Below are 25,204 nucleotides of genomic sequence, written 5' to 3' on the forward strand. Positions count from 1 at the left end.
ACAATTTAATGTCCCTCTTCATCTGCCAAAATTTAACATAAAAACCACTGCTCCTCCCCTCTCCTCGCTCCCCAGTCTGCAGTCGCTTGTCCCGGACTGTGAATGATGTCATCACATTGCGCCTACAGCTCCCGAATCCGGGGCACAGGGGTGGGGAAGGGGCTGTCCACTCCTCCTTCACCACTGTATTCAACTCCTCTATGTCCTCTCTGGTCTCAGATTAATTGAATCCAGGACGTTCCTCTCGTCGACCGAGACCGCAGGACAGGACCCGGAATCGAGGACTGTCCCGCTGAATCCGAGACCGTTGGGAGGTATATGCTACTGCCTATAGATGAGGTCACAGGTTATCCCTCCCCCTCCCTGCACTGAGCATGTCTACAAAACTCTCCCATAGATCTCAGTGTATCGGCTCCAGATTATTGCACCTATGGCCATAACTTTACTCAAAACGGACGGCGGACGCAATCCATCAGTGTAATCAGGAGGTTGGTGGTGGTGGTGGGGTGGGGAGTCCTGAGATCTTCCTGGTATTCAATAACATCTACTCTTCAGCTGTGCCTCAGCTTTGTCTGTTTTTGGGAAAGCTGAGTGACAATCAATATGGCTGAATGACGTTACAGCTGCTACAGAGGTGGTCACCCAGCTCTCCGAGTGTCCAGAAGGGCAAGTATACAGCTCAGGCAGCCATATTGATTGTCAGGCAGCCTTTCAGAATCATAAATAACTGAGCAATAGGAAGGGTAACAACAGGTGGGCTCAAGGACGGATATTTACAGGGAATTGTGGGTGGTGGGGGGCCCCGGGTGGGGGTAAGGTGCTCCTTTACATTGCTTCCCAGGATTTTGAGGGTCTTTCTGTTCATCCTGACACCCCGGTGGAAACTGTGACACTCCTCCCCTGCGTCACAGGTGTCTCATTCCCAGAACGTCCCGAGAAATGGGAACAACAGCGAAGACTTCATCCTTCAGTAAGTGACAGCCGAGCCCTGTGATTGGCCGGGGGCGTGGGGCTGAGCCAATCACAGTCAGGGGCTGGTGGAGGGCCCGGTCCTGGGAACTTCATGTCCTCATATGTGGCAGGTTGTGTACTGAGCCCTGATGGGAGACCTGACCCTGAGAGTGCGGAGGAACCTGATAGGATTAGATACACAGCTCAGTATACAGTATCACACAGGATAGGATTAGATACACGGCTCAGTATACAGTATCACACAGGATAGGATTAGATACACGGCTCAGTATACAGTATCACACAGGATAGGATTAGATACACGGCTCAGTATACAGTATCACACAGGATAGGATTAGATACACGGCTCAGTATACAGTATCACACAGGATAGGATTAGATACACGGCTCAGTATACAGTATCACACAGGATAGGATTAGATACACGGCTCAGTATACAGTATCACACAGGATAGGATTAGATACACGGCTCAGTATACAGTATCACACAGGATAGGATTAGATACACGGCTCAGTATACAGTATCACACAGGATAGGATTAGATACACAGCTCAGTATACAGTATCACACAGGATAGGATTAGATACACAGCTCAGTATACAGTATCACACAGGATAGGATTAGATACAGCTCAGTATACAGTATCACACGGGATAGGATTAGATACACAGCTCAGTATACAGTATCACACGGGATAGGATTAGATACACAGCTCAGTATACAGTATCACACAGGATAGGATTAGATACACAGCTCAGTATACAGTATCACACAGGATAGGATTAGATACACAGCTCAGTATACAGTATCACACAGGATATGATTAGATACACAGCTCAGTATACAGTATCACACAGGACAGGATTAGATACACAGCTCAGTATACAGTATCACACAGGATAGGATTAGATACAGCTCAGTATACAGTATCACACAGGATATGATTAGATACACAGCTCAGTATACAGTATCACACAGGATAGGATTAGATACAGCTCAGTATACAGTATCACACAGGATAGGATTAGATACACGGCTCAGTATACAGTATCACACGGGATAGGATTAGATACACAGCTCAGTATACAGTATCACACAGGATAGGATTAGATACACAGCTCAGTATACAGTATCACACGGGATAGGATTAGATACACAGCTCAGTATACAGTATCACACAGGATAGGATTAGATACACAGCTCAGTATACAGTATCACACAGGATAGGATTAGATACACAGCTCAGTATACAGTATCACACAGGACAGGATTAGATACACAGCTCAGTATACAGTATCACACAGGATAGGATTAGATACACAGCTCAGTATACAGTATCACACAGGATAGGATAAGATACACAGCTCAGTATACAGTATCACACAGGATAGGATTAGATACACAGCTCAGTATACAGTATCACACAGGACAGGATTAGATACACAGCTCAGTATACAGTATCACACAGGACAGGATTAGATACACAGCTCAGTATACAGTATCACACAGGATAGGATAAGATACACGGCTCAGTATACAGTATCACACAGGATAGGATTAGATACACGGCTCAGTATACAGTATCACACAGGATAGGATTAGATACACGGCTCAGTATACAGTATCACACAGGATAGGATTAGATACACGGCTCAGTATACAGTATCACACAGGATAGGATTAGATACACAGCTCAGTATACAGTATCACACAGGATAGGATTAGATACACAGCTCAGTATACAGTATCACACAGGATAGGATTAGATACAGCTCAGTATACAGTATCACACAGGATAGGATTAGATACAGCTCAGTATACAGTATCACACGGGATAGGATTAGATACACAGCTCAGTATACAGTATCACACAGGATAGGATTAGATACACAGCTCAGTATACAGTATCACACAGGATAGGATTAGATACACAGCTCAGTATACAGTATCACACAGGACAGGATTAGATACACAGCTCAGTATACAGTATCACACAGGATAGGATTAGATACACAGCTCAGTATACAGTATCACACAGGATAGGATAAGATACACAGCTCAGTATACAGTATCACACAGGATAGGATTAGATACACAGCTCAGTATACAGTATCACACAGGACAGGATTAGATACACAGCTCAGTATACAGTATCACACAGGACAGGATTAGATACACAGCTCAGTATACAGTATCACACAGGATAGGATAAGATACACGGCTCAGTATACAGTATCACACAGGATAGGATTAGATACACGGCTCAGTATACAGTATCACACAGGATAGGATTAGATACACGGCTCAGTATACAGTATCACACAGGATAGGATTAGATACACGGCTCAGTATACAGTATCACACAGGATAGGATTAGATACACAGCTCAGTATACAGTATCACACAGGATAGGATTAGATACACAGCTCAGTATACAGTATCACACAGGATAGGATTAGATACAGCTCAGTATACAGTATCACACAGGATAGGATTAGATACACAGCTCAGTATACAGTATCACACGGGATAGGATTAGATACACAGCTCAGTATACAGTATCACACAGGATAGGATTAGATACACAGCTCAGTATACAGTATCACACAGGATAGGATTAGATACACAGCTCAGTATACAGTATCACACAGGATATGATTAGATACACAGCTCAGTATACAGTATCACACAGGACAGGATTAGATACACAGCTCAGTATACAGTATCACACAGGATAGGATTAGATACAGCTCAGTATACAGTATCACACAGGATAGGATTAGATACACAGCTCAGTATACAGTATCACACAGGACAGGATTAGATACACAGCTCAGTATACAGTATCACACAGGACAGGATTAGATACACAGCTCAGTATACAGTATCACACAGGATAGGATTAGATACACAGCTCAGTATACAGTATCACACAGGAGAGGATTAGATACACAGCTCAGTATACAGTATCACACAAGATAGGATTAGATACACAGCTCAGTATACAGTATCACACAGGATAGGATTAGATACACAGCTCAGTATACAGTATCACACGGGATAGGATTAGATACACAGCTCAGTATACAGTATCACACGGGATAGGATTAGATACACAGCTCAGTATACAGTATCACACGGGATAGGATTAGATACACAGCTCAGTATACAGTATCACACGGGATAGGATTAGATACACAGCTCAGTATACAGTATCACACAGGATAGGATTAGATACACAGCTCCGTATACAGTATCACACAGGATAGGATTAGATACACAGCTCAGTATACAGTATCACACAGGATAGGATTAGATACACAGCTCAGTATACAGTATCACACAGGATAGGATTAGATACACAGCTCAGTATACAGTATCACACAGGATAGGATTAGATACACAGCCCAGTATACAGTATCACACAGGATAGGATTAGATACACAGCTCAGTATACAGTATCACACAGGATAGGATTAGATACACAGCTCAGTATACAGTATCACACAGGATAGGATTAGATACACAGCTCAGTATACAGTATCACACAGAGGATTAGATACACAGCTCAGTATACAGTATCACACAGGATAGGATTAGATACACAGCTCCGTATACAATATCACACAGGATAGGATTAGATACACGGCTCAGTATACAGTATCACACGGGATTGGATTAGATACAGCTCAGTATACAGTATCACGCAGGATAGGATTAGATACACAGCTCAGTATACAGTATCACACAGGATAGGATTAGATACACAGCTCAGTATACAGTATCACACAGGATAGGATTAGATACACAGCTCCGTATACAGTATCACACAGGATAGGATTAGATACAGCTCAGTATACAGTATCACGCAGGATAGGATTAGATACACAGCTCAGTATACAGTATCACACAGGATAGGATTAGATACACAGCTCAGTATACAGTATCACACAGGATAGGATTAGATACACAGCTCCGTATACAGTATCACACAGGATAGGATTAGATACACCGCTCAGTATACAGTATCACACAGGATAGGATTAGATACACCGCTCAGTATACAGTATCACACAGGATAGGATTAGATACACCGCTCAGTATACAGTATCACACAGGAGAGGATTAGATACACCGCTCAGTATACAGTATCACCGTACTAGGCTGTTTCTTGCTATGTAGCCGGTGATATTTGCGCTCATACGTTATATATACCATACTGTATCCGCAGACATGTTGCACTCTTGGGAGGGTCGGCGGTCCGGACTAGTGGCCACATTAGGGTATGACACATTTTGGGCGCTCTCGTGTACCCGCACTCTGTGAAAAGAAAAGCCATGAAAATACTCAGGTGTGAGGAGAGGCCAAGGCTCAGGCTCTGCCACATCTTCAGGATCAGACTACACAGGGTCTGTTTGTAGTCTGTAACCATGGAGACACATAGCTCTGCTCAGCAGCTGTATACACCATTGGTTCCTCATACACTAGATATACAAGACACTGTGCAGAACTCACATGCACCTGGAGGATCTGGATGAGCGTGGAATCAGCCCAGGCATCGTGTGCAGACGTCTTATATAGGATATATCCCAGCAGACAGATCTGCATGGCTGTGATAAGACGCCGCTGAGTCACGTCACCGCATCATCTGTCCCCAACTGCGAATGGCGACTGTTATTGTTTACGTTCAGCGGCTGAAAACCTGAGTTGACCTCACACCGCTGCAGACTTGTTACAGTGTATCAGTCGAGCATCCACTACGACCCCGGCAGCTGTGTGAGCCTGGATGTGAATAGGAAAGGCGGCCATGTTGGTGCATCTGTAAAAAAAATTGCACCAAAATGCGACTAAATTGATACGAAATTAGGTGAGGGATTTTTTCGTGGCCATACACGTAATCCCATAGGGTTACACACGCAACATTGCACCATAAGACAGCGCAGAGGGTCCACACGTGAAAGTGATTATGGGTGGGTGAGGGGGCACATGTGGGTGACATTGGATGTGGCGGGGCGGGGGGGGCAGTGACTCAGCACATGGAATAATTTCATTCAGCTGCTGGGCTCAGCCAATCACAGAGCTTTGTCTTGGGAGGTGTGCGCGTCTTTAAGGGCCCGACTGAGCTGCGGGTGACGGATCTACGGCCCGTAAATATCTGGATAACTACCAGACAATGATCCATCACTTACCTTACTGCCATGATGGATGAATATATTATATATATACAGAGCTTATTGGCTAATGAACAGAATGCTAGACCTGCAGTAAAGACTGACACATTCAGAAGGAGGAGAGCGATAGGGTCTGATAGAAGAGTAGGGGGTACATCTTGTATACCGATGTAGAGTCATATCAGCACATCACTGGCGGCCATTACAGACCGCCATCCCCTTGCTGCTATGGGATCCATGACACCTGGTTATCACTTCCTCCTTATCATTTTATGGTTCCCTACAAATAACCTCCATCGCGCCAAAGTAAACACCGCGGGGGCGGAGGTCGACCTCACGGACTGGTATCATAGAGCCGTCACGTGTGCGGACACCTGAGGATGTTACTACCAATATACTGCTAAGGGATTATGGCAACCTATCATAGAATACAACCAAAATGGCCGCAAATGTGATGCGGAGGGCCCAACGTCACTATGTATGTTATCACGACTCATTTGTTTATACTACATTTTCTCGTCTGCATGTTTACACCGCCATATTGTGGTGGGCCTTAGCACAAACATGGCCGCAGCATAGCAACAACAGGGGGAAGAGCTAGGCTAGGAGAGCACTTGCCCATAGCAACCAATCAGGTCACTGCTTTCATTTTCCAAAGCATCTATCAGAGATGAAAGCTGGATTCTGATTGGTTGTCCTGTTACCTCAGGTCCTATGACAAATGAAAGCTGGAATCTGATTGGTTGTCCTGTTACCTCAGGTCCTATGACAAATGAAAGCTGGAATCTGATTGGTTGTCCTGTTACCTCAGGCGCTATGACAAATGAAAGCTGGATTCTGATTGGTTGTCCTGTTACCTCAGGTCCTATGACAAATGAAAGCTGGATTCTGATTGGTTGTCCTGTTACCTCAGGTCCTATGACAAATGAAAGCTGGATTCTGATTGGTTGTCCTGTTACCTCAGGTCCTATGACAAATGAAAGCTGGATTCTGATTGGTTGTCCTGTTACCTCAGGCGCTATGACAAATGAAAGCTGGAATCTGATTGGTTGTCCTGTTACCTCAGGTCCTATGACAAATGAAAGCTGGATTCTGATTGGTTGCCATATTACCTTCATATGGGATCTTGTGGCTAAGGGCGACAACGCTGCTGTCCGATAACTATACAGGAATGTGCGCCATTGACGTAGAAAATTCCCTTATGTTTTGGGCATGTTTTGCCCCCTCGGTTACTCCTGGCACTGCCAGTCTCGCCCCGCGTGTTAACGTAAGAATGGAAAGTTCACATCTATAACTGGGAGAAAGGTCGTTGCGAGGCGTCCCAAGACACGGATCAGGTGGCGTTGCTGGCAGCGACCCCCGCAGTTCGCTCTTCACTCATCAGGGACTTATTTACTAATAAAATCCTAAAGGTCAATGATCAGCAGCGACCAATCAGCTCCGAGAACACGGCGTTACATAATGACGGTCACCTCTAATTCAAGTCCGTCAGTGGCCACTGCAGTGCTGGCATTCCGTTCACCAAACTCAGGATGAAGATCATTACAAGTTCCGTCCAAAAGTAGAACAACAAGTGAGGATGACCGGCCACGAGGATATACAGATGTAGCAGAGCCGCGCCGGCGCGATGTGTTGTGATGTCACCACGTATGACCTGGCACACAATCTATACAAACTTTTATTGCAAAATTATTGTCAAAATGTAATAAATTAGACAAAATAAATCTGTAGAAATAAATTATCTATAAAAATATCATAAATAGTTATAATACACGATTGTAGGGGATATTTACATCATGTGACATTGTGCACTGTAGGGGACGCTAGTGAGGGGGCACATCACCATAAACACCCCCCCTCCCCCCATTATACACCACGGCTTAGTACGGGATTGGTCCTCCATTGATCGGCTGGTGAGAAGGGTCGGTAGATGTAATGTATAGATATAGGGTAGTGTGACCTTACAGGTCCGGATCACCTGTGAGCAGCTGCGGAACTACAAGTCTCAGCAAACAACCAGCCGCGGCGGGGTGCAGAGATCAGGGGGAGGGGATGCAGATTTCACTTTTTATTGGAAAACTGGGCTGTGAAAATCCTTGCAATGCGGTTGACCTCGGCCTTTGGTAGTTCGGTACTTGCCATTCTGGGTATTTGGCGAGGGCGACGCCGGAAAGGAATTCCCCTGGAGGAGACGGAGTCATCATCACCCTGGAGAAGGAGAGATCAGTGTGAACAGAGGCCGAATACTGCAAGTAACACCCCGTCATCATAGGAGCGGATGTCAGCCTGTCATTACCCTGTACTCCGAGTATCAGCCTGTCATTATCCCGTACCCCGAGTATCAGCCTGTCATTATCCCGTACCCCGAGTATCAGCCTGTCATTATCCCGTACCCCGAGTATCAGCCTGTCATTATCCCGTACCCCAAGTATCAGCCTGTCATTATCCCGTACCCCAAGTATCAGCCCGTCATTACCCTGTACCCCGAGTGTCAGCCCGTCATTACCCTGTACCCCGAGTATCAGCCTGTCATTATCCTGTACCCCGAGTATCAGCCTGTCATTATCCTGTACCCCGAGTATCAGCCTGTCATTATCCCGTACCCGGAGTATCAGCCTGTCATTATCCCGTACCCCGAGTATCAGCCTGTCATTATCCTGTACCCCGAGTATCAGCCTGCCATTATCCTGTACCCCCAGTGTCAGCCCGTCGTCACCCCGTCCCCCCAGTGTCTGCCCGTCGTCGTCCCCTACCCCCAGCGTCAGCCCATCGTCCCCCCCAGTGTCACCCTGTCGTCGCCCTGTACCCCGGGCCAGCACATCTGCATACAGTAGCGGCCCCCAGGTGGTGCGGGGGTTAATAGTACAGTCGGCAGCTGCCATTGAGCAATGTTCCTATCAGCTCCCGGCGTATTCGCAGCCAGTTTGGGAGATTTCGCTCCGTCAGCCGGACTGAGCCGGTTGCAGATTATCAGCTGCTGACCTTTGTACACAGTGTCCTCAGGAATAGGAAGACGCGAGGCCGGGACGCTGCCGTTATGTCATCTGCAAGACGGGGCGCAATGTACGGAAACCCAGGAGATTCTACGAAATTCATATGAGGAGCGGGAACACGTGACGGGAGACCCCCGCCAGGACCCCTCCTCATACATTATACCCTATAGATTACAGCTGTTTAACCCTATCACTGCCTATTATAACAAACTAGAACACCGTTATAATCATCAGATGAGCCATTTGTAAAAGTTTGTGCACCCCGAGGCCTTACATTACCCTGCACTAACCACACCGGTGCCCAAACGTTTGCACTTGGCGTCTCTTATGTCCCGTATCTCTCCGCTATAATCAATGGCACATCTGTGGTTGTCGTAACGCAAAACTTTGTGCGCCCCTGGTCACATGACCTATTCAACATAAAGCATGTGACAAGGGGTGCACAAACTTTTGCAAGTGACCATCTATATCCCTCCCTGCATTAGGACAGTAATGGACAAAAAAAACTTTTTTCACATTCTCGCTTGTTCAGGGTTTACAGAAAGCTGGGTGAAAAATTCTGGGGGTCGCCCTTGGCCACTAGGAAGTGGTGTGATCCCCAAAGGTAGTCACCCAGCTTTCCGTAAACCCTGAATAGTATAAATATGCAGTACTCCCTATGGAAACCGCCTGTGACTGTCCAGGACAGTGTCAGTCTTCACTGCACCTCTGGCATTCTGTTCGTGAACCAGAAGGCTCAGGATGATCAGATCTATACGCTCTTCCCAGACAGGAGACTATAAGTCTATGGTGAGATCTAGCGCAGATTCTACAGAGGAAAGGGTTAACGTCACGTCCATGGAGGACACGTATGTGGGCGCTGTCCTCCCTTTGTTTGCCGTCCCTCAGTTAAGCCGGTTCTCGGAGACAAAAGACGAGAAAGAAAACATGTTTATGATGTGACAGAGACGGTCGGAACATTCTCAGCGCCGTGACCCTGACCTGCGGGGTACACGGCTCCTCACACGCTCCCCACATACATGTTTACAGCATTCCTGGACGGCGAAACCGCCCGCTGCCGGAACAGGTCCAGGGTGGGAACGTCTCTGACAACACCGCCAAGGTCCTTCACACAGGAGTCAGGACTACGCTAAGGCTAATGTATAAGGGGGAGGGGCAGAGGGGGAACTACAACTCCCAGCATGCCTGGAACATCAGACTGAACCCTCATCCTGCCCCTGATACTTCTCACAGCAGGGGGTCTGTTACAATTGTACCCCGAGACAAAAGACAAGTCTAAGTTCACCGAAAGTTGTAGAACTTCTCACCAGTCACCTATCAAAACGGGAAGGGGGGGCAATGCTGATCTGTGAGGACCGACCAACGGCACCCCACCGATCACGAGAACACCCGTTATCATGGAAATATCCCGCCCTGCCACGCAAACTGTGAATAAGGGGTTAACTGCTGTCTCCGGGACACCCCTTTAAGCTTTATTTCTGGTCGCCGGCCCTTTAAGATGTATGAGTGCTATATGGCGGGTGTCGTGGTACAGTCTCGTTCCATTGTGTGTGGTGCCGGCTCGTGACACGAAGGGTCTATCCTCTGTAAGTGAGTGCAGACCCCCCCCCCCCCACAATAATCTATTGTGCGTCCTCCTAGCCGGATGTCTCACTTTAGGACCCTCTCGCGCTCCATGTGACCACATTATCCACCTTCATGGTTTATAATGGATTCCTATGCTCCCCCAATGACCGGCGCCATTGTACACCATAAAGCAACCAATCAGATCTCGGCTCATGGACTGTCCTCTCCATAGGTACCAATCTGATTCATAAGATCTGCCAGCTGCAGCCAACCTACTTGCTGATGGTTTCCAATCCGTAAACTATTATAGCCTGAGCTAACGCCAAACGACAACCCAAACCCCCATGTACACGTCTATACAGCCGCCATCACAATACCAACTCTCTCGCTAATCCTGATGACGACTCATTTCAGGAAACGTCATGGTACAATCCGGAACGCTCCATTTTCCATTGATCTCTATTAGTTTACAGTCTCATCATTCCAAGCCCATCAGCGCCTCCTAGTGGCCGCTACACAGAACCGGTATAATGGGGAGTCCCCCTTGGAGATAAGAAGGTCCTCCCTGGTGTGAGGCAGATCCAGTAGGTGGCGCCGGACACAGGGGGTAGTGCTGAATACAGTCACAGGAGGGGGCGCGGATGGCGGAGATGAGACAGCGCCATCTAGTGGAGAAGCTATATTTAACCCCTTCCCTGGCACTACTGATTAGGTAGCAATGTGGCTGAGGACTCCAGGACCAGTACATGGGATGGGGGAGGGGGGTTATAGTCATCCTGCGCCATGTTTTCTTCTCCTATTTTGTCTTCTACTCCAGTCACCTTCAGAGCTGCGCTCACTATTCTGCTAGTGAATGGTCCGCACATTGGTGGGGTCGCTCTACATTCCTACAGTCCATCAGAGTGCTGCTGCTTGTACGAACCGTTCCTGCAGAACCTTGACTGCAGCTTTGGATGTGACTGGAGTATAGTGAAGGTTTATGTTAATACAAATGGCATGGGTGCCACCTAGTGGTCACAGATGACACTGCAGAGAAGCATAAAGCAGAGTCTATGTCATGTAAGGGGCGATACATTTTTGTTTTCGCCTCTCCCTGTCCCCACAGCCATAACTTTTTACCGATATAATCCTACGAGGTCTTGTTTTATGTGGACGCAATACAGTGAAGGCGGCGATCACCTTCATTATTCCAAAATATCCTGACTGCACCAATCAAAGGGTTAAAAGGTGAGCGCAGCCGCCTCCTCAGTACATGGCCATCACAGTGCCGTCCATTCTATAGTGGCTGTGCTTGGTATTGCAGCTCAGCCCATTGACTTGAGTGGGACTGCACTGCAGTCAGGTCATGTGACCCATGTGACATGGCCTGTAAAGTGACTACCGCTTCCAACAGCTGATCTGTAAGGTCCCCGGGTGTCAGACCCCCCCAATTGATGGCCTATCCTAAGCACAGGGCATCCACCAATAATCCTGACGACCCCCCCCAGAGACTGGCAGTCTCAATGCCACAAACCTTCTGAGCGGAGGATGAGGAGGAGGACGGGATGGCGGGAGAAAGGCTCAGCAACCTCATCGACGCCTCCAAGTGCTCCGGAGGAAGGAAGAAGTTTGGGAGAAGCACCGGATCCGAGCTGGACATGCGAGAGTTAAGGAGAAGATTAATGGAGGAGACGAATCCCAAATACAGAGGACGTGGCCACAAGGAGGCGCTGCTGGGTAAACCTGTAGTAACACTTCTCACAGCTGAGGGTTTGTTACAGCTGTATCCAGCATAAAACATATCATTGGCAGAAATGCTTTCCCTCTCGTCAGTTTGTTACAATGTATCAGTGCAGGGATATTGTGGTTACATAGTCTGGACAGACTTTCTGCTTCTCACAGCTGAGGGTTTGTTACAAATGTATCCAGTCAGGTCGATTTCTCATTAATAGTGTGGCCTCCATTGCTGAGTAATTTTAAAGGGGTTTTCCATATTGATGACCTATCTTTAGTCGTTGGCAGGGGTCGACAAATCACCCCAAGGATCTGAAGTGGTTGCAGCGTCTGGGCAAACGCTGCTACACAGGCGTGATGTCATCGGTCACATGACCTGTCTGCAGTTGAAGTTAATGGGATGGATCTGCCATACCAAGCACAGCCACTATACAATGTATGGCGCTGTGCACTTGTCTAAATGCTGCAGCCTCAAGAGCTGATCAGCTGCGGTGCTGCGTGCCTAACTACCCATGGATCTGATACTAAGCAGATATCATCATCCTGGAAAATCCCTTTAACCATATGCCGAGCGTCTGGGCGTTTGGCATGATCTCCGCAGCGGCTGTGGCACCGGGGAGTTGGACACCCCCTGACCCACCGGATCGCTGTATATCCAATGTGATGTGTATACAGCTATGGGAGCAGCCATGATGCAGCTCCCGTTCCAGCAGTCATGTGACCTGCCGGGGCCCAGGAGCTGCTGAGGACTACAAGTCCCAGCTCTGCAGCACAACAAGGGAGGTTGTGTATGTTGTGTAAGTGTCAGCACAGGGGAAAGCAGCAAGAAAAAACAGATTAGAGGTAAGGATACAGTAAGTGGCCAGAGCTCGGCTCGCTGGTCTCCTCGGCCGGGCCGGTGTCAGGGGGTGTGGGGTCCCCCTGTAATGGCCGCTCTTCCTCCCCCTGGACGCCCGGGTTCTCAGGTTCCTCCTCATGCAGGTGAGGGTCATCGGTCTCTTCCACTCCTCTCATTTCATCGAAGTCTTCACCCTCATCGTGGTCAGAGGCTGCGACTCCGTGCACACCGAATGCTTGTAAATCCAGGGATGTCTCCGCCCCTTGAGCCTCATTCGGGGCAGGGAGGTCCAGGCCTGGGCTGTGGGAGTCACAGGATCGGTCAGAGCTGAGGGCATCGGACTGGTCAACCTTATAGACAACCTGGGAGAGCAGCTCACGGATCTCAGTGTGGTCTCCAGCAGTCAGGGCGTCTTCTGGAGATGTCCGATCTGTTCTCAGGTTGTGCTCCATGACATCGTTCTCAGTATCGGAGACCATGCTAGACCAGGGGCTGGTCCGATCCGTCATGGTGGTGATCTCATTAAGAGTTCGTGGCTCTATGACATCTTCCTCGTATTCCTCATCGCTGCCATCGTGGAAATCCTGCCCCAGGAAGAAGCTGCCTTCTCTGAGAGAAGAATCCAACAAGTCCTCCATGTTGTCCCCTCTATGTGGGGGAGACCCGGCAGCGGAGAAGGGCGGGGTGTCTGCTCTGTGGTGGTCGCTCTCATCACCCGACTCCTCCTGGTGACCCATGACCTGCTCGCTCTCCATTACCTGGGCACAAGGTGGTTCCTGAGCTGCTGGGTCTATGTGCCGGACATGACATGTAGCATCGGTGCTGCTGCTGGTGCAGGGTCCTCGGAGGAGACAATTCTCCTGAAGACCTGGGGAAGAAATAAACTGCAGGTCAGGAAATAGATCACACTGTAACAGACCCGCTCTAAGCAGTCACCCCTTAAAGGGATTTTGTGTCCCTAACACATCAGAATAGCTTTAAGAACGTCTACTCTTCTCCTACCCTTAGATGCCTTCTCCGCACCGCCATCCGTAGAAATCAGTATGCAAATGATTCTCTCGCAGCACTGGGGGCGGTCCTCAGCGCTCAAACAGCGATGGGGGCGTCCTCAATGCTGTGAGAGAACTCTCCAGTGCCGCCTCCATCTTCTTCAGGAACGGACTCTCTGTGCGTCTTCTTCCAGCGCTGGCTTTAAACTTCTAGGCCTCGCTGACTGCGCATGCCCACAGCCACAAGAAAATGGCCGCCTACACAGTAAGTAAGCGGCCATTTTCTTGTGGCCTGTGGACATGTGCAGTGGGCTCTGCTTCAGGCCTAGAAGTTTGACCGCCAGCGCTGGAAGAAGACGCACAGAGATGCCGTTCCTGAAGAAGATGGAGACGGCGATGGAGATTTCTCTCGCAGCATTGGGGACACCCCCAGTGCTGCGAGAGAACTCATTTGCATACCGACGAAAACCAGGATTATATACCGAACGGCGGCCCGGAGAAGACATCTAAAGGTAGGAGACGAATAGCCTTTCTTAAGGCTATTCTTACGTGTTAGTCACGAAAAATTGCTTTTTAATGATAGGATCCCTTTAAGTGTCAGTGTTTACAGTTCTATCATTACGTTCATGGACCAAGCTGATAAATCTTCTCACCACTGATGAGGTCGCTGACTTGGGACACCAGTAGACTGGACTTAGTCAGCAGCAGACGAGTCTCCACATCTTCAGTAGTCCTGGCGGGTTCTGACTCTACTTTCTGCAGGGACGCTCCTTCCGCCGGTTCTGTATTTGACAGACTTCGGTACAACTTCTGGTTGAAATACTTCTGAATGTCGTCGAGTTCACTCAGATTCTTCCTGCAAACACATGACCACTCCTTATTCATTACAACAGATTCCGATTCGCCATTTTTAGGATCTCTGCCGCTGTCAGTGACTGGACCATCCTTGTGTAGATGTACAGCATGAGGTCCTAATGATGTCACAGCGGAGGGTTTGTCACAGATCGGCGGCACAATCCTTCAGTGCTGATAGTCTGTTACAATGTATCAGTACAGATCTGACCTCATTCACATTTGGGTTACAGTCAGAAACCAGCACTGACTTATTTTGGGGCCCATAGGGCTCAATCAAGGTGCAACAAAGATGTGAATGTGGGAAATGGTAGGACCAATGATACCAGACCATCATGGACCGAAACGGAGGCAAGGTGGCAAACCCTCAGCTGTGAACAGGACTGGTTGAGGAGTAACCGCTGTGCAGATTTCTCCGTCATGCCCCCTATATCCTTACCTGAGAGCAGACAGTAGAGAGGAGCGCGATGACTGCGACAAAGCGTCCATATGTTCTGCGCTCCACGTGTTCCTCTCCGCCTGCTGCACTGACTCCTGGAAGCGACGCATAGTCTCCATATGGTTATCCTGCTGTATGGATGGGGGTATAACCTCCCTACAAAAAAATGATGGGTCACGTAACACATACCAGGGCAGTGCTGCGTGTCAGGTAGTTGCGTCCATTGCTTCTATCTAAAAGGTTACAGGCCCAAAGCCTGAGGCTGCACCACTAGTGGAGAAATGACCTGTCCACGCCAATGCAGCAGACTTACCTGTCACTGGCTTCGGGGTGGACGTCGGTGACATCAGTGGTATGGGCAAGAGGGTAAGGGGCGAAGGAACCAAAGAAAGCAGGACCGGGGTGATAAAGAGAAGCGGGATGTGACAGGACCTGGGGACAAAAAAGGCAAAGACATATTTACAGAACCTCTGCAGAGCTCTACGTCTTAATCCAATGGTCGCTTGTCAAGTGTCCGGAAACCGCCAGGTATGCCAATCGCACTTAAAGGGATTATACCACCTGGAATATTTGTCCTCCAGGCTGAATGCCGTCAATGGGAACACCGGAGATAGCAGAGTGCTGTACTTTGGTCATCTCCGGCATTGCCACGGAAGTGAATGGGAGCGAGGATTTGTCCATTCACCAAGTGACAAGGCGGGGAGGTTTCAACAGACCCCCACCGATCAGATATTTACCCTCTATCTTATGGAAAGAGGAGAATTATTCTTAAGGGTACAGTCCCTTTAAAATCCCTGTCTATTAGCCACACACATACCGCAGCAATAGAGATGAATTGTTGGACTGAATGCAATACCAGGCAAAGCCACAACCAAATATATGGCGCTGTGCTAGATACATAGGATGACTTGGCCTCAGGATCGGTCATCAATATCAGATGGGTAGGAGTAACATGACCACTGGTCAGCTGGGGGAAGAGGCGTCGGCGTTTCGTTAAGTGTTGCAGGCACAGCGCCGTGCATATCATAGGGGCTGGACTCGGTATTGCAGCTCAGCCCCACTCACTGTTGTCCCATGCGGCCAATGAAAATGACATCATTGACACAGGGAAGAGGCCGGGGCTCTTCGAGTAGCTGATCAGCGGGGATCTGGTCCTAAAGACCTGGAAACCCCCTTTAAATGGCCGCTCGCCTCTTTAAGAATGTGCTCAAAGAAGATCTCAAACAGTGAAGACCTGCACCGCCCAGGAGGTTATTAAAGGGTTAAAGTGATCCTCCATTGTCCGACGCCAGGTCACTCCCAGCTTCAGGGTCAGGATAATACAGAGCTCCAAAGCTGCAGCTCTCCAGACATTACCCACCTTGGGGGGTCTCGGTGCGGTCTCCTTCCTCAGCCGTCTCTCCTCCTTCAGATGTGAGATGTTCTCCAGAGGGGTGATGGACACTTTGATTTGCCCCTGGCACTGACCGGTGAAGTCACCGATATTGTACCAACCGCACACGGACTGAAAGCCGGACAGTAAAGGAGACAGATCCACAGCGGCGAAGCCCAGGACGCGCTCCACGTCTGCGAGAAAACGGAGACAGGTTTACAACTGGACAGACGGGGCAATGGGGGCAAATGGTAAAGGGGCATCGGGTTGGGCTGGGGCCTGCAAATGGGGAGGTAGTTCTGGACTAGGTGCAGTAGGCTGCCATCATTGGCCCGGGGGCACAGGCGGTGTATTAAACATTTACTTTTTTACTAGCTGGTACCCGCGACTTGGTCTGCGGTGATTGTAGCAGTGGGTATATACAGGCGCGGGTAAGGTTTTCGTACTGTGTATACGGTATGGGATATGAAATGTAACTTTGTATCTTGTTTTTGCTGTAATTCAGAGAATACGTGAGACTGTTGTGTTGCAGTTACTTTGTATTTGAGCTGCTATATATACGGTGTTGTGAGAAACTACATAGTGACTTTGGGACAGAAGTATTTGAAGTTAACCCTTTCCCGCCGATGGCATTTTTTGATTTTCGTTTTTGACTCCCCTTCTTCTAAACCCCATAACATTTTTATTTCTCCGCTCCCAGAGCCATATGAGGTCTTAATTTTTCCTGGGACAAATTTTTCTTCATGATGCCACCATTATTTATTCTATATAATGTACTGGGAAGCAGGGAAAAAACTCAGAATGGGGTGGATTTGAAGAAAAAATGCATTTCTGCGACTTTCTTACGGGCTTTGGTTTTACGGCGTTCACTGTGCAACCAAAATGACCTGTCCCCTGTATTCTGTGTTTCCTTACGATTCCGGGGATACCAAATTTATATGGTTTTATTTACATTTTGACCCCTTAAAAAAAATCCAAAACTGTGTTTAAAATTTTTTTTTTGAAAAGTCGCCATATTCCGACAGCCGTAACTTTTTTATACGTCCGTGTACGGGGATGTATAGGGCGTCTTTTTTTGCGGGACTGGGTGTACTTTGTAGTTCTACCATTTTCGGGAAATGTTATTGCTTTGATCACTTTTTATTCAAATTTTTCATCAGAATCAGAATCAAAACAGTGAAAAAACAGCGGTTTGGCACTTTTGACCATTTTTCCCGCTACGGCGTTTACCGAACAGAAAAAATATTTGTATAGCTTTGTAGAGCGGGCGATTTCGGACGCGGGGATACCTAATATGTATGTGTTTCACAGTGTTTAAGTACTTTTATATGTGTTCTAGGGAAAGGGGGGTGATTTGAATTTTTAATCCTTTTTATTTTTTATATTTTTTTTTACTTTTTTTTTTACATTTTTTTTTTGCATTTATTAGACCGCCTAGGGGTATTGACATGGGTGGGGGGTGTCGCGGATTGTCAGAGCGGTGAGGGTTGGCAAACATGGCTGCTCCGGAGCGTTAAAGAGCGCCTCCTGGAGTATCGTTAAGGTGAGGGGTAAAGTGGTAAAGTATATGTATATGTGATTGTGTGGGGTTAGGGGCGAGGCTGTAGAGGGCAATAGGAATTCTGTGGCTTGCTATGGTCCAAAGTGTGTGAGATTGCAGAGATGGTGGTGTGAGTTTGGGGTTTGTGGGGGTCCTGGCACAAACGTATGTGCGCTATTGTGACGAAAAGTAGCCTATTGTTTAATCGGGTGTATTAACTATGTTTGTGGAAAATTTCAGCCGAATCGGTGGAGCAGTTTTTCCGTGATTGAGGAACAAACATCCGAACACACAAACACACAAACTTTCACATTTATAATATTAATAGGATTGCGCAATTTTCCACCAGGGACATCGCCCCCTAGAGGTGATATCACTAGCAGAACGGAAACCAATCAGCCAAGACCGATCCACTCTGCCAGGCAGGGGGACACCGGCCAATCATGTGATCACTAGGTCCTATAGGGGCAGTAACATGGCCGCTGCCTCTGCTGACCACACAGGGATCACTGACTGCTATGGAAGTGGTAAAAGAGAAGTCAGAAGCTTCATCCGGACACCAACCCGAGCTTTCAGCCCACGTATCGTACATTTACAATGCTGGGACCCCGACCACGTATTTACAGCGGGTCGCCCACCACAATGACCTTACCCGCTTTGTGCCAGACTTTGAACACGAGAGTCTGCTGAGGATCCAGGAGGAGATCTCTGCTGAGTCTGCGGGGAAAGTGAGGAATAGAAGACGTGAGACAAGACTTCCAGAAATCGCCCCCCATAGTGCAATCTAATACCAGGCGCCACCACTATAGTCTATAGAGCTCCGTCCCATGTATACAGCTCCCTCTCTGTGCACTATAGTGGTGGTGCCTGGTACTGCAGCCATGTTTCTATTCACTTGAATATGAGCAGGACTGCTTCTGGTTGTATACGGAGAACACTGTACACCGCTCCGACACCAATGGCTCCTGATATCAGCGGACTAGTGGCGGTGCTGGGGGTCAGAGCGCCTCTAATCTGACACTGATGAACTAGCCTAAGGACAGGTAATCCATATTAAAAGCCAAGAAAATCCCTTTAATACAGGAGAGTCCTTATCTCTTTGGCAGAGACCTGCATTACCCAGTGAGTGCAGATTGTGTAATAGTTCATTTCTCCTGTGGTGGTGCTATAGGGAAGCTGAACATTAAAGGGATTTTACCATTAAAATCACATTTTTTGTTGTCCACACGTAGGAATAGCCTTAAGAAGGACTATTCTTCTCCTACCTTTAGAGGTCTTCTCTGCGCCGCCGTTCAGTAGAAATCCCGGTTTTCGTCTGTATGCAAATGCGATCTCTTGCAGCACTGGGGGCGGGCCCAATGCTGCAAGAGGAATCTCCAGCGCCGCCTACATCTTCTTCAGTAACGGCCTCTCCCTGCGTCTTATTCCGGTGCTGGGGTCAAACTTCTAGGCCTCAGGCAGAGCCGACTGCACATGCCACAAGAAAATGGCCACTTACTTACTGTGAAAGTGGCCATTTTTCTTCTTCCTGAAGAAGATGAAGGCGGCGCTGGAGATTCCTCTTGCAGCATTGGGCCCGCCCCCAGTGCTGCAAGAGATCTAATTTGCATACAGACAAAAACCAGGATTTCTACTGAACGGCGGCGCGGAGAAGACATCTAAAGGTAGGAGAAGAATAAGCTTTCTGAAGGCTATTCCTACGTGTCAACAAGAAAAAATGTGATTTTAATGGTAGAATCCCTTTAACTGTGAGGTTTTCCCAAAGATTACACCCGATTGCTGTGGGGGCCCAAACATGTCTCATTAAAGGACCCTTATAAGAAGTAGGAATTGTCTAAGATGCATTTACATAAAACTGGACATTCCCTTTAAGTGTCGGACCCACCTTGCTTGGTGCTGGAAGTTCCACGTTGGGGAGTCGTCGTGGTCAATGATTGGGGTAGTTACAGGGATTGTAGAACCAGCCACGGGGAACGACACACAAGCGCTGGGCGTGGAGACGGCCCTCTCGGTCAGCGGACTCCCTGCAATCACATACAGGTCAGTACATATTTTTTGCTGGATTTCTAGAATGATCTTTCTGACCCGTTACCTTTCAGGCTGAGGTGCATGGCCCGCTCCACCACTATTATCACAGCGAAGGTGTTCTCCAGGTCTGCAGTCGCCGGACTCTGTGGGGACCGATCTGTCTGCTCCTTCTTAGACGCAGCGAGGTCATCTCGCTCCTGGTCAGTATGATCCTTGGAGACATCTTGTGCCTCGTAGTCTTCCTCGAGGCTCTCTTCCTCTGGAGAACTGTGACATTGGGCACTAAGTGATGGGTGATAAGCAGAGCTCAGGCACAGGTGAACCCTCACTGCTGCCCCCCACAGGTTGGGTACTTTGTGCTTGAAGAGGGGGTATACACCTGAAACATTAGAAGAAGGAATCCTATAGAAGCTCCTGGACTTTGCGCATAGAATACCACTGCATGGACATACATCCACCTACCACTAACTGAGAGGGTCCGTGCGGTGTTCTCGGACAGGGCAGCGAGGTCCACGTAGGCGCAGCCGAGGAGACGGTCGGTGTCCTGAGGTCTCGGCCCGCTGGTGTCCTTCCCATAGGAACGCCAGATCTGAATCTCCAGCTTCTCTTCTCTTAGATACCACACGAGCGGCTGATGTCTCATGAGCTCCACCGCTCTCGTCTGCTCGAACACGACCGTCGCCCGCTGTCCATCTTCGGATAAGGTCGGCCTCTTTAAGGTGGAGCAGACGGCCTCCTTATCGTACAGCTTGTACCTCAGGTAGCAGTGAGTGCTCTTGTGGAGGTGTCTGTGGCCGGCCATGAGGAGGCAATGCACCGGAAGCCAGACCTTGGGGATAGTCACCGAGAGATTGACCAGTTCATCGTCGCCATCCCGATCCTCGTCCTCCGTCCATCCCAGACCTCGCGCCACCTCCAGGACACGTTCTCTGTCTGAATGATGAGTGAAACTTATAGAGAGCTCCAGGCCGCCTACGACATTGTCCAAGACGCCACCCGCCATTCCGGAGAGCCCGGAGTCTTCAGGAAGCATCACGGGAAACCAGCCAGAAACTCCTGCAAGGAGACATGGACACGACACACGATTTAACCCCTCAATGACCAAACCTACTCTCAGCACCATCATTACGACACTGTCCTGTTTGGATTAGGTCTTGTTTTGTAATAAATTTTTTTTTTTTGGCAGACGTCAGGTCTGTTTGTACATGGCTGATGCTACAATGGGCTGTGGGTCTAGTAGGTGGCGCTAGGCCTGTTCGATGTTCTTCACCCCCCAGCCCATCACACCTAACATGCCCTCCACCTCCACATTTCTTACTGCAGAGACGTCCAAAACACAAAACCTAAAAATGTCTCTCATAAATGCAACCCTAACCCTGCCCGGTAGACATGGCTGGAGCTGAAGCAGCGCCACCTACTGGATCCTGACATACTAGGTAGCACCTACTGGACTCTAGCCACTGCATTCTAGCACCCACCTCCCCAATTACATCACCAGAACAAAAAGTTGTCCGACATGTGGTCCCCCTGTGGATTGGACGCCTCAAGCAGCAGCGGCCGAGTGAGGTTGTGTTCATGTTATGGTCACTCTTCAAGTGATACCATGTGATACACATGCGGTGCCATGTTTGTTAAGTACTGAAGAGGCCTGATTTTTATTTGATAACGTACCCTAGGGATCGAATATCTTGCCTGCTATACTCCCCCTTAGGCCCCCACGAAGCGAGCTACAGTCAAAAATTGCTGCGGCAAAAAACTGCAGTGGAGACGCATGGTGTTTTTTCACAGATCATCTGCAGTGGTTTCCTTCAATTCTAACTATAGAGAAACCGCCAGATATGATACGATTTACAAAATCGCCTAATAGCAGTTCTGCAATGGAAGAATGGGAAGAAATCCACACAAACGGATGTTGTTCGTGGAGGGATTTGAACCCAGGACCCCAGCGCTCCAAGGCTGCAATGCTAACTACCGAGCCACCGTGTTGCCCCCAACACTGTGGTTTTTTGCCATGGCATTTATGCTATCTGGGGCCCCGGCCTTAAAGGGTTAATTCTCTTTTAAGAATAGGGGGAGGGGGTTACTGAAATCTCATGGAGCCAGACATTACCTGATCTCTTGGTCAGCAGGTCTCTGGTAGGGATTCTCACCACTCCCAGCAGATGGTCCCGTGATGGCTGTCCTCTGCTCACACCTGCTATAGACAAAAGGTTCATATATATATATCTTATGTGTATACAGGTGTGTGTATAGAGGATATATGAGGCGTTTCGCTGGAAGAAGCCTGGAGGGTAAGTATAATGGGGTGGATGGGGGAAGTAGCAGTGACCATCCATTTCCGAAAATAGGGAAACGGATCGTCACGACATCGTTATGACCTCCTTGTAGATGACCAGGGCACTGTAATAGTAAGGCGCGAGGAGGTATCACAAGGCTCAGGTCACAGTGGTAGCTGTCCCGAAGTACTTTCAGACCCTTACCTGTGGTCACGCTCTGGTGATGGACGGAGAATACGACCTCTGAGGAGCGCAGGGTCTCGGCCAGGCTGCAGGCCTCTCCGCTGCTCCTCTGCGTCACCAGGTGACAAGGAAATTCCGAATGATGATCAAACTCCGGGCAGAAACTGCGAGCAATTGTACGGGTGTTGCGAACCTCAATCTCCGGCAAGAAGGATGGGCGGATGATGATGAAAGCGTTCACTCCGACGTCTGCGCTGTGCTGGAAGGAAGGGTCCTGCTGGGCCAGAGCTCTGTCGTAACCGAACAGACAGCAGATTAGATACAAGGACCGCGCCTACGGGTCTAGTAGCGGTCACTGTGTGAGGACTACCTGGCCGCCGCCTGCAGACCGGACGCCCTGTGGATCTGAACCGATATAGAAGCCATACGTGTAGCCAGCACCCCCGCCGGGTGTCTAATAGAGCGTCTATACGTCACATTTACATTCAGCAGACCTATAGACAAGGGAAGGTCATGTGTTAGCGGATGGCTCTGCGCTGTATACTCACCAGTACAGTGACAGTATATATTACCTACCTGAAGATGGAGGATGAGCGTCCGCTGAGGTCTCACTCACTAGACTAAGCGGCAGGCAGAACGCCTGGACTCCCGGCTCTTCTCGATGGTGCATTGTCACCATGGCACACAGACGGGACAGCGGGAGGAGAGCCTTGGCCACAAGCTGGTCCCTGACATTGGGGTAATAATACCTACAAGAGATGGAAAGGTAGAACAAACTCTCAAGCTGCTCATTTCCCATCCTCCATAACACAAGATCAGGAGGACGTTCACGGCTCCGGCTGTGGATAGGCCATAAGAGAATGAGACGTAACAATCAGACTCCCACTTACACCCTATAAAAGGGATTGGCCGGGAATTGGGTGACACCTGTAGTGGAAATGTAGGTGAGCGCAAAATTATTATTTTATACAGAACTTGTGGGATCGTTCCCTCTTTAGCCAACTGTCCCGTGCCGCCTTTCCTCCCTATGTACAACATGTGTGATCTGCCCTCCCTGAAGACTTGGATGCTTTTGACACTTCTCCATACTCTGTTCTGCCATGAGAAGGAAGATGGATAACAGACAGAGCTGATGTGGCCAAGAAGTAGCAGGACAGCGAGCCAGGTGGAGGAGAAGCGCAGACTGTACAGCAGCAAAATGGGAAAAATTGGGGCTAAACTTTCAATCAACTTTATATCATCCTGCACTACGGACGCCATTAAGCAGGAGGACGCGGCTTCGCACGGGTATATTACATTTTATGTTTGTGTAGTGGCCCCATAAGAATTGTCCAATTTTGCACTGGTGTATTATGTATGTGGTTTGTGTGTATGTCCATAAGTGTCATGTGATTATGTGTATCTCATTTTGGATATCAGTGAAAAACCTGTGATCAGTTGTTATGGATACCTGGAGTAAAGCTGTATCTAATCCTTCCCCATGTAGTACTGTGCTCAGACGTGCTTATCTAATCCTCTGGCATGTGGTACTGTGTGCAGATGCATGCATCCAATCTACCGGCGTATGGTACTGTGTGCAGGTGCACGTATCTAATCCTCCGACGTGTGAAACTGTGTGCAGACGCACATATCTATTACTACGGCAAGTGGTACTGTGTGCAGACGGGCTTATCTAATCCTCTGGTGTGAGAGTCCGTGTGCAGACCCATGTATCTAATCCTTTGGTGTGTGTGATACTGTGTGCTGATCTGTGTATCTAATCCTCTGATGCGTGTATCTCAGTTTGGATATCAGTGTTGTATTGTGCGTGTGGAGTGACCGTGTGTACTGCAGTTGGAATATGAGTGAAAGACTTGCAGGTTTGTATTGGCTAAGGGGGGGGGCACTGTGTTTGGGAATGCTGTATCTCAGCAACGGTACGTCCGAGTGAGTTGGAGTCTCGTCTTAAACCTTCCCAGATACCTGAAGTATCTCTGTACCAAATTTGGTGAAGATTGGTCCAGTCGTTTGGTTCGCATTAGAGAACAGACAGACAGACAGAAATTCATTTTTATAATATAGAGATATACACTCACCGGCCACTTTATTAGGTACACCTGTCCAACTGCTCGTTAACACTTAATTTCTAATCAGCCAATCACATGGCGGCAACTCAGTGCATTTAGGCATGTAGACATGGTCAAGACAATCTCCTGCAGTTCAAACCGAGCATCAGTATGGGGAAGAAAGGTGATTTGAGTGCCTTTGAACGTGGCATGGTTGTTGGTGCCA

General features: G+C 48.5%; 1 protein-coding gene across 1 annotated transcript in view; it reads right to left on the reverse strand.

The window, feature by feature from the left end:
• Nucleotides 1–8,205: 8,205 nt before the first annotated feature.
• C2CD3 (C2 domain containing 3 centriole elongation regulator) overlaps nt 8,206–25,204 on the reverse strand; it is a 34,630-nt gene continuing 17,631 nt past the window's right edge. The window contains exons 19-33 of the mRNA XM_075263007.1: nt 23,510–23,682; nt 23,304–23,427; nt 22,955–23,223; nt 22,585–22,671; nt 20,937–21,530; nt 20,539–20,853; nt 20,332–20,470; nt 19,099–19,163; nt 16,895–17,100; nt 15,848–15,966; nt 15,535–15,690; nt 14,897–15,099; nt 13,270–14,122; nt 12,217–12,334; nt 8,206–8,352 (exon numbers count right to left, since the gene is read on the reverse strand). Of these exons, the coding sequence (XP_075119108.1) occupies nt 8,206–8,352; nt 12,217–12,334; nt 13,270–14,122; nt 14,897–15,099; nt 15,535–15,690; nt 15,848–15,966; nt 16,895–17,100; nt 19,099–19,163; nt 20,332–20,470; nt 20,539–20,853; nt 20,937–21,530; nt 22,585–22,671; nt 22,955–23,223; nt 23,304–23,427; nt 23,510–23,682 (3,568 nt within the window). The remainder of the gene's footprint in view (nt 8,353–12,216; nt 12,335–13,269; nt 14,123–14,896; nt 15,100–15,534; nt 15,691–15,847; nt 15,967–16,894; nt 17,101–19,098; nt 19,164–20,331; nt 20,471–20,538; nt 20,854–20,936; nt 21,531–22,584; nt 22,672–22,954; nt 23,224–23,303; nt 23,428–23,509; nt 23,683–25,204) is intronic.

The sequence above is a fragment of the Leptodactylus fuscus genome, chromosome 2, assembly GCF_031893055.1.
Source record: "Leptodactylus fuscus isolate aLepFus1 chromosome 2, aLepFus1.hap2, whole genome shotgun sequence".
Taxonomy (NCBI): Eukaryota; Metazoa; Chordata; class Amphibia; order Anura; family Leptodactylidae; genus Leptodactylus; species Leptodactylus fuscus.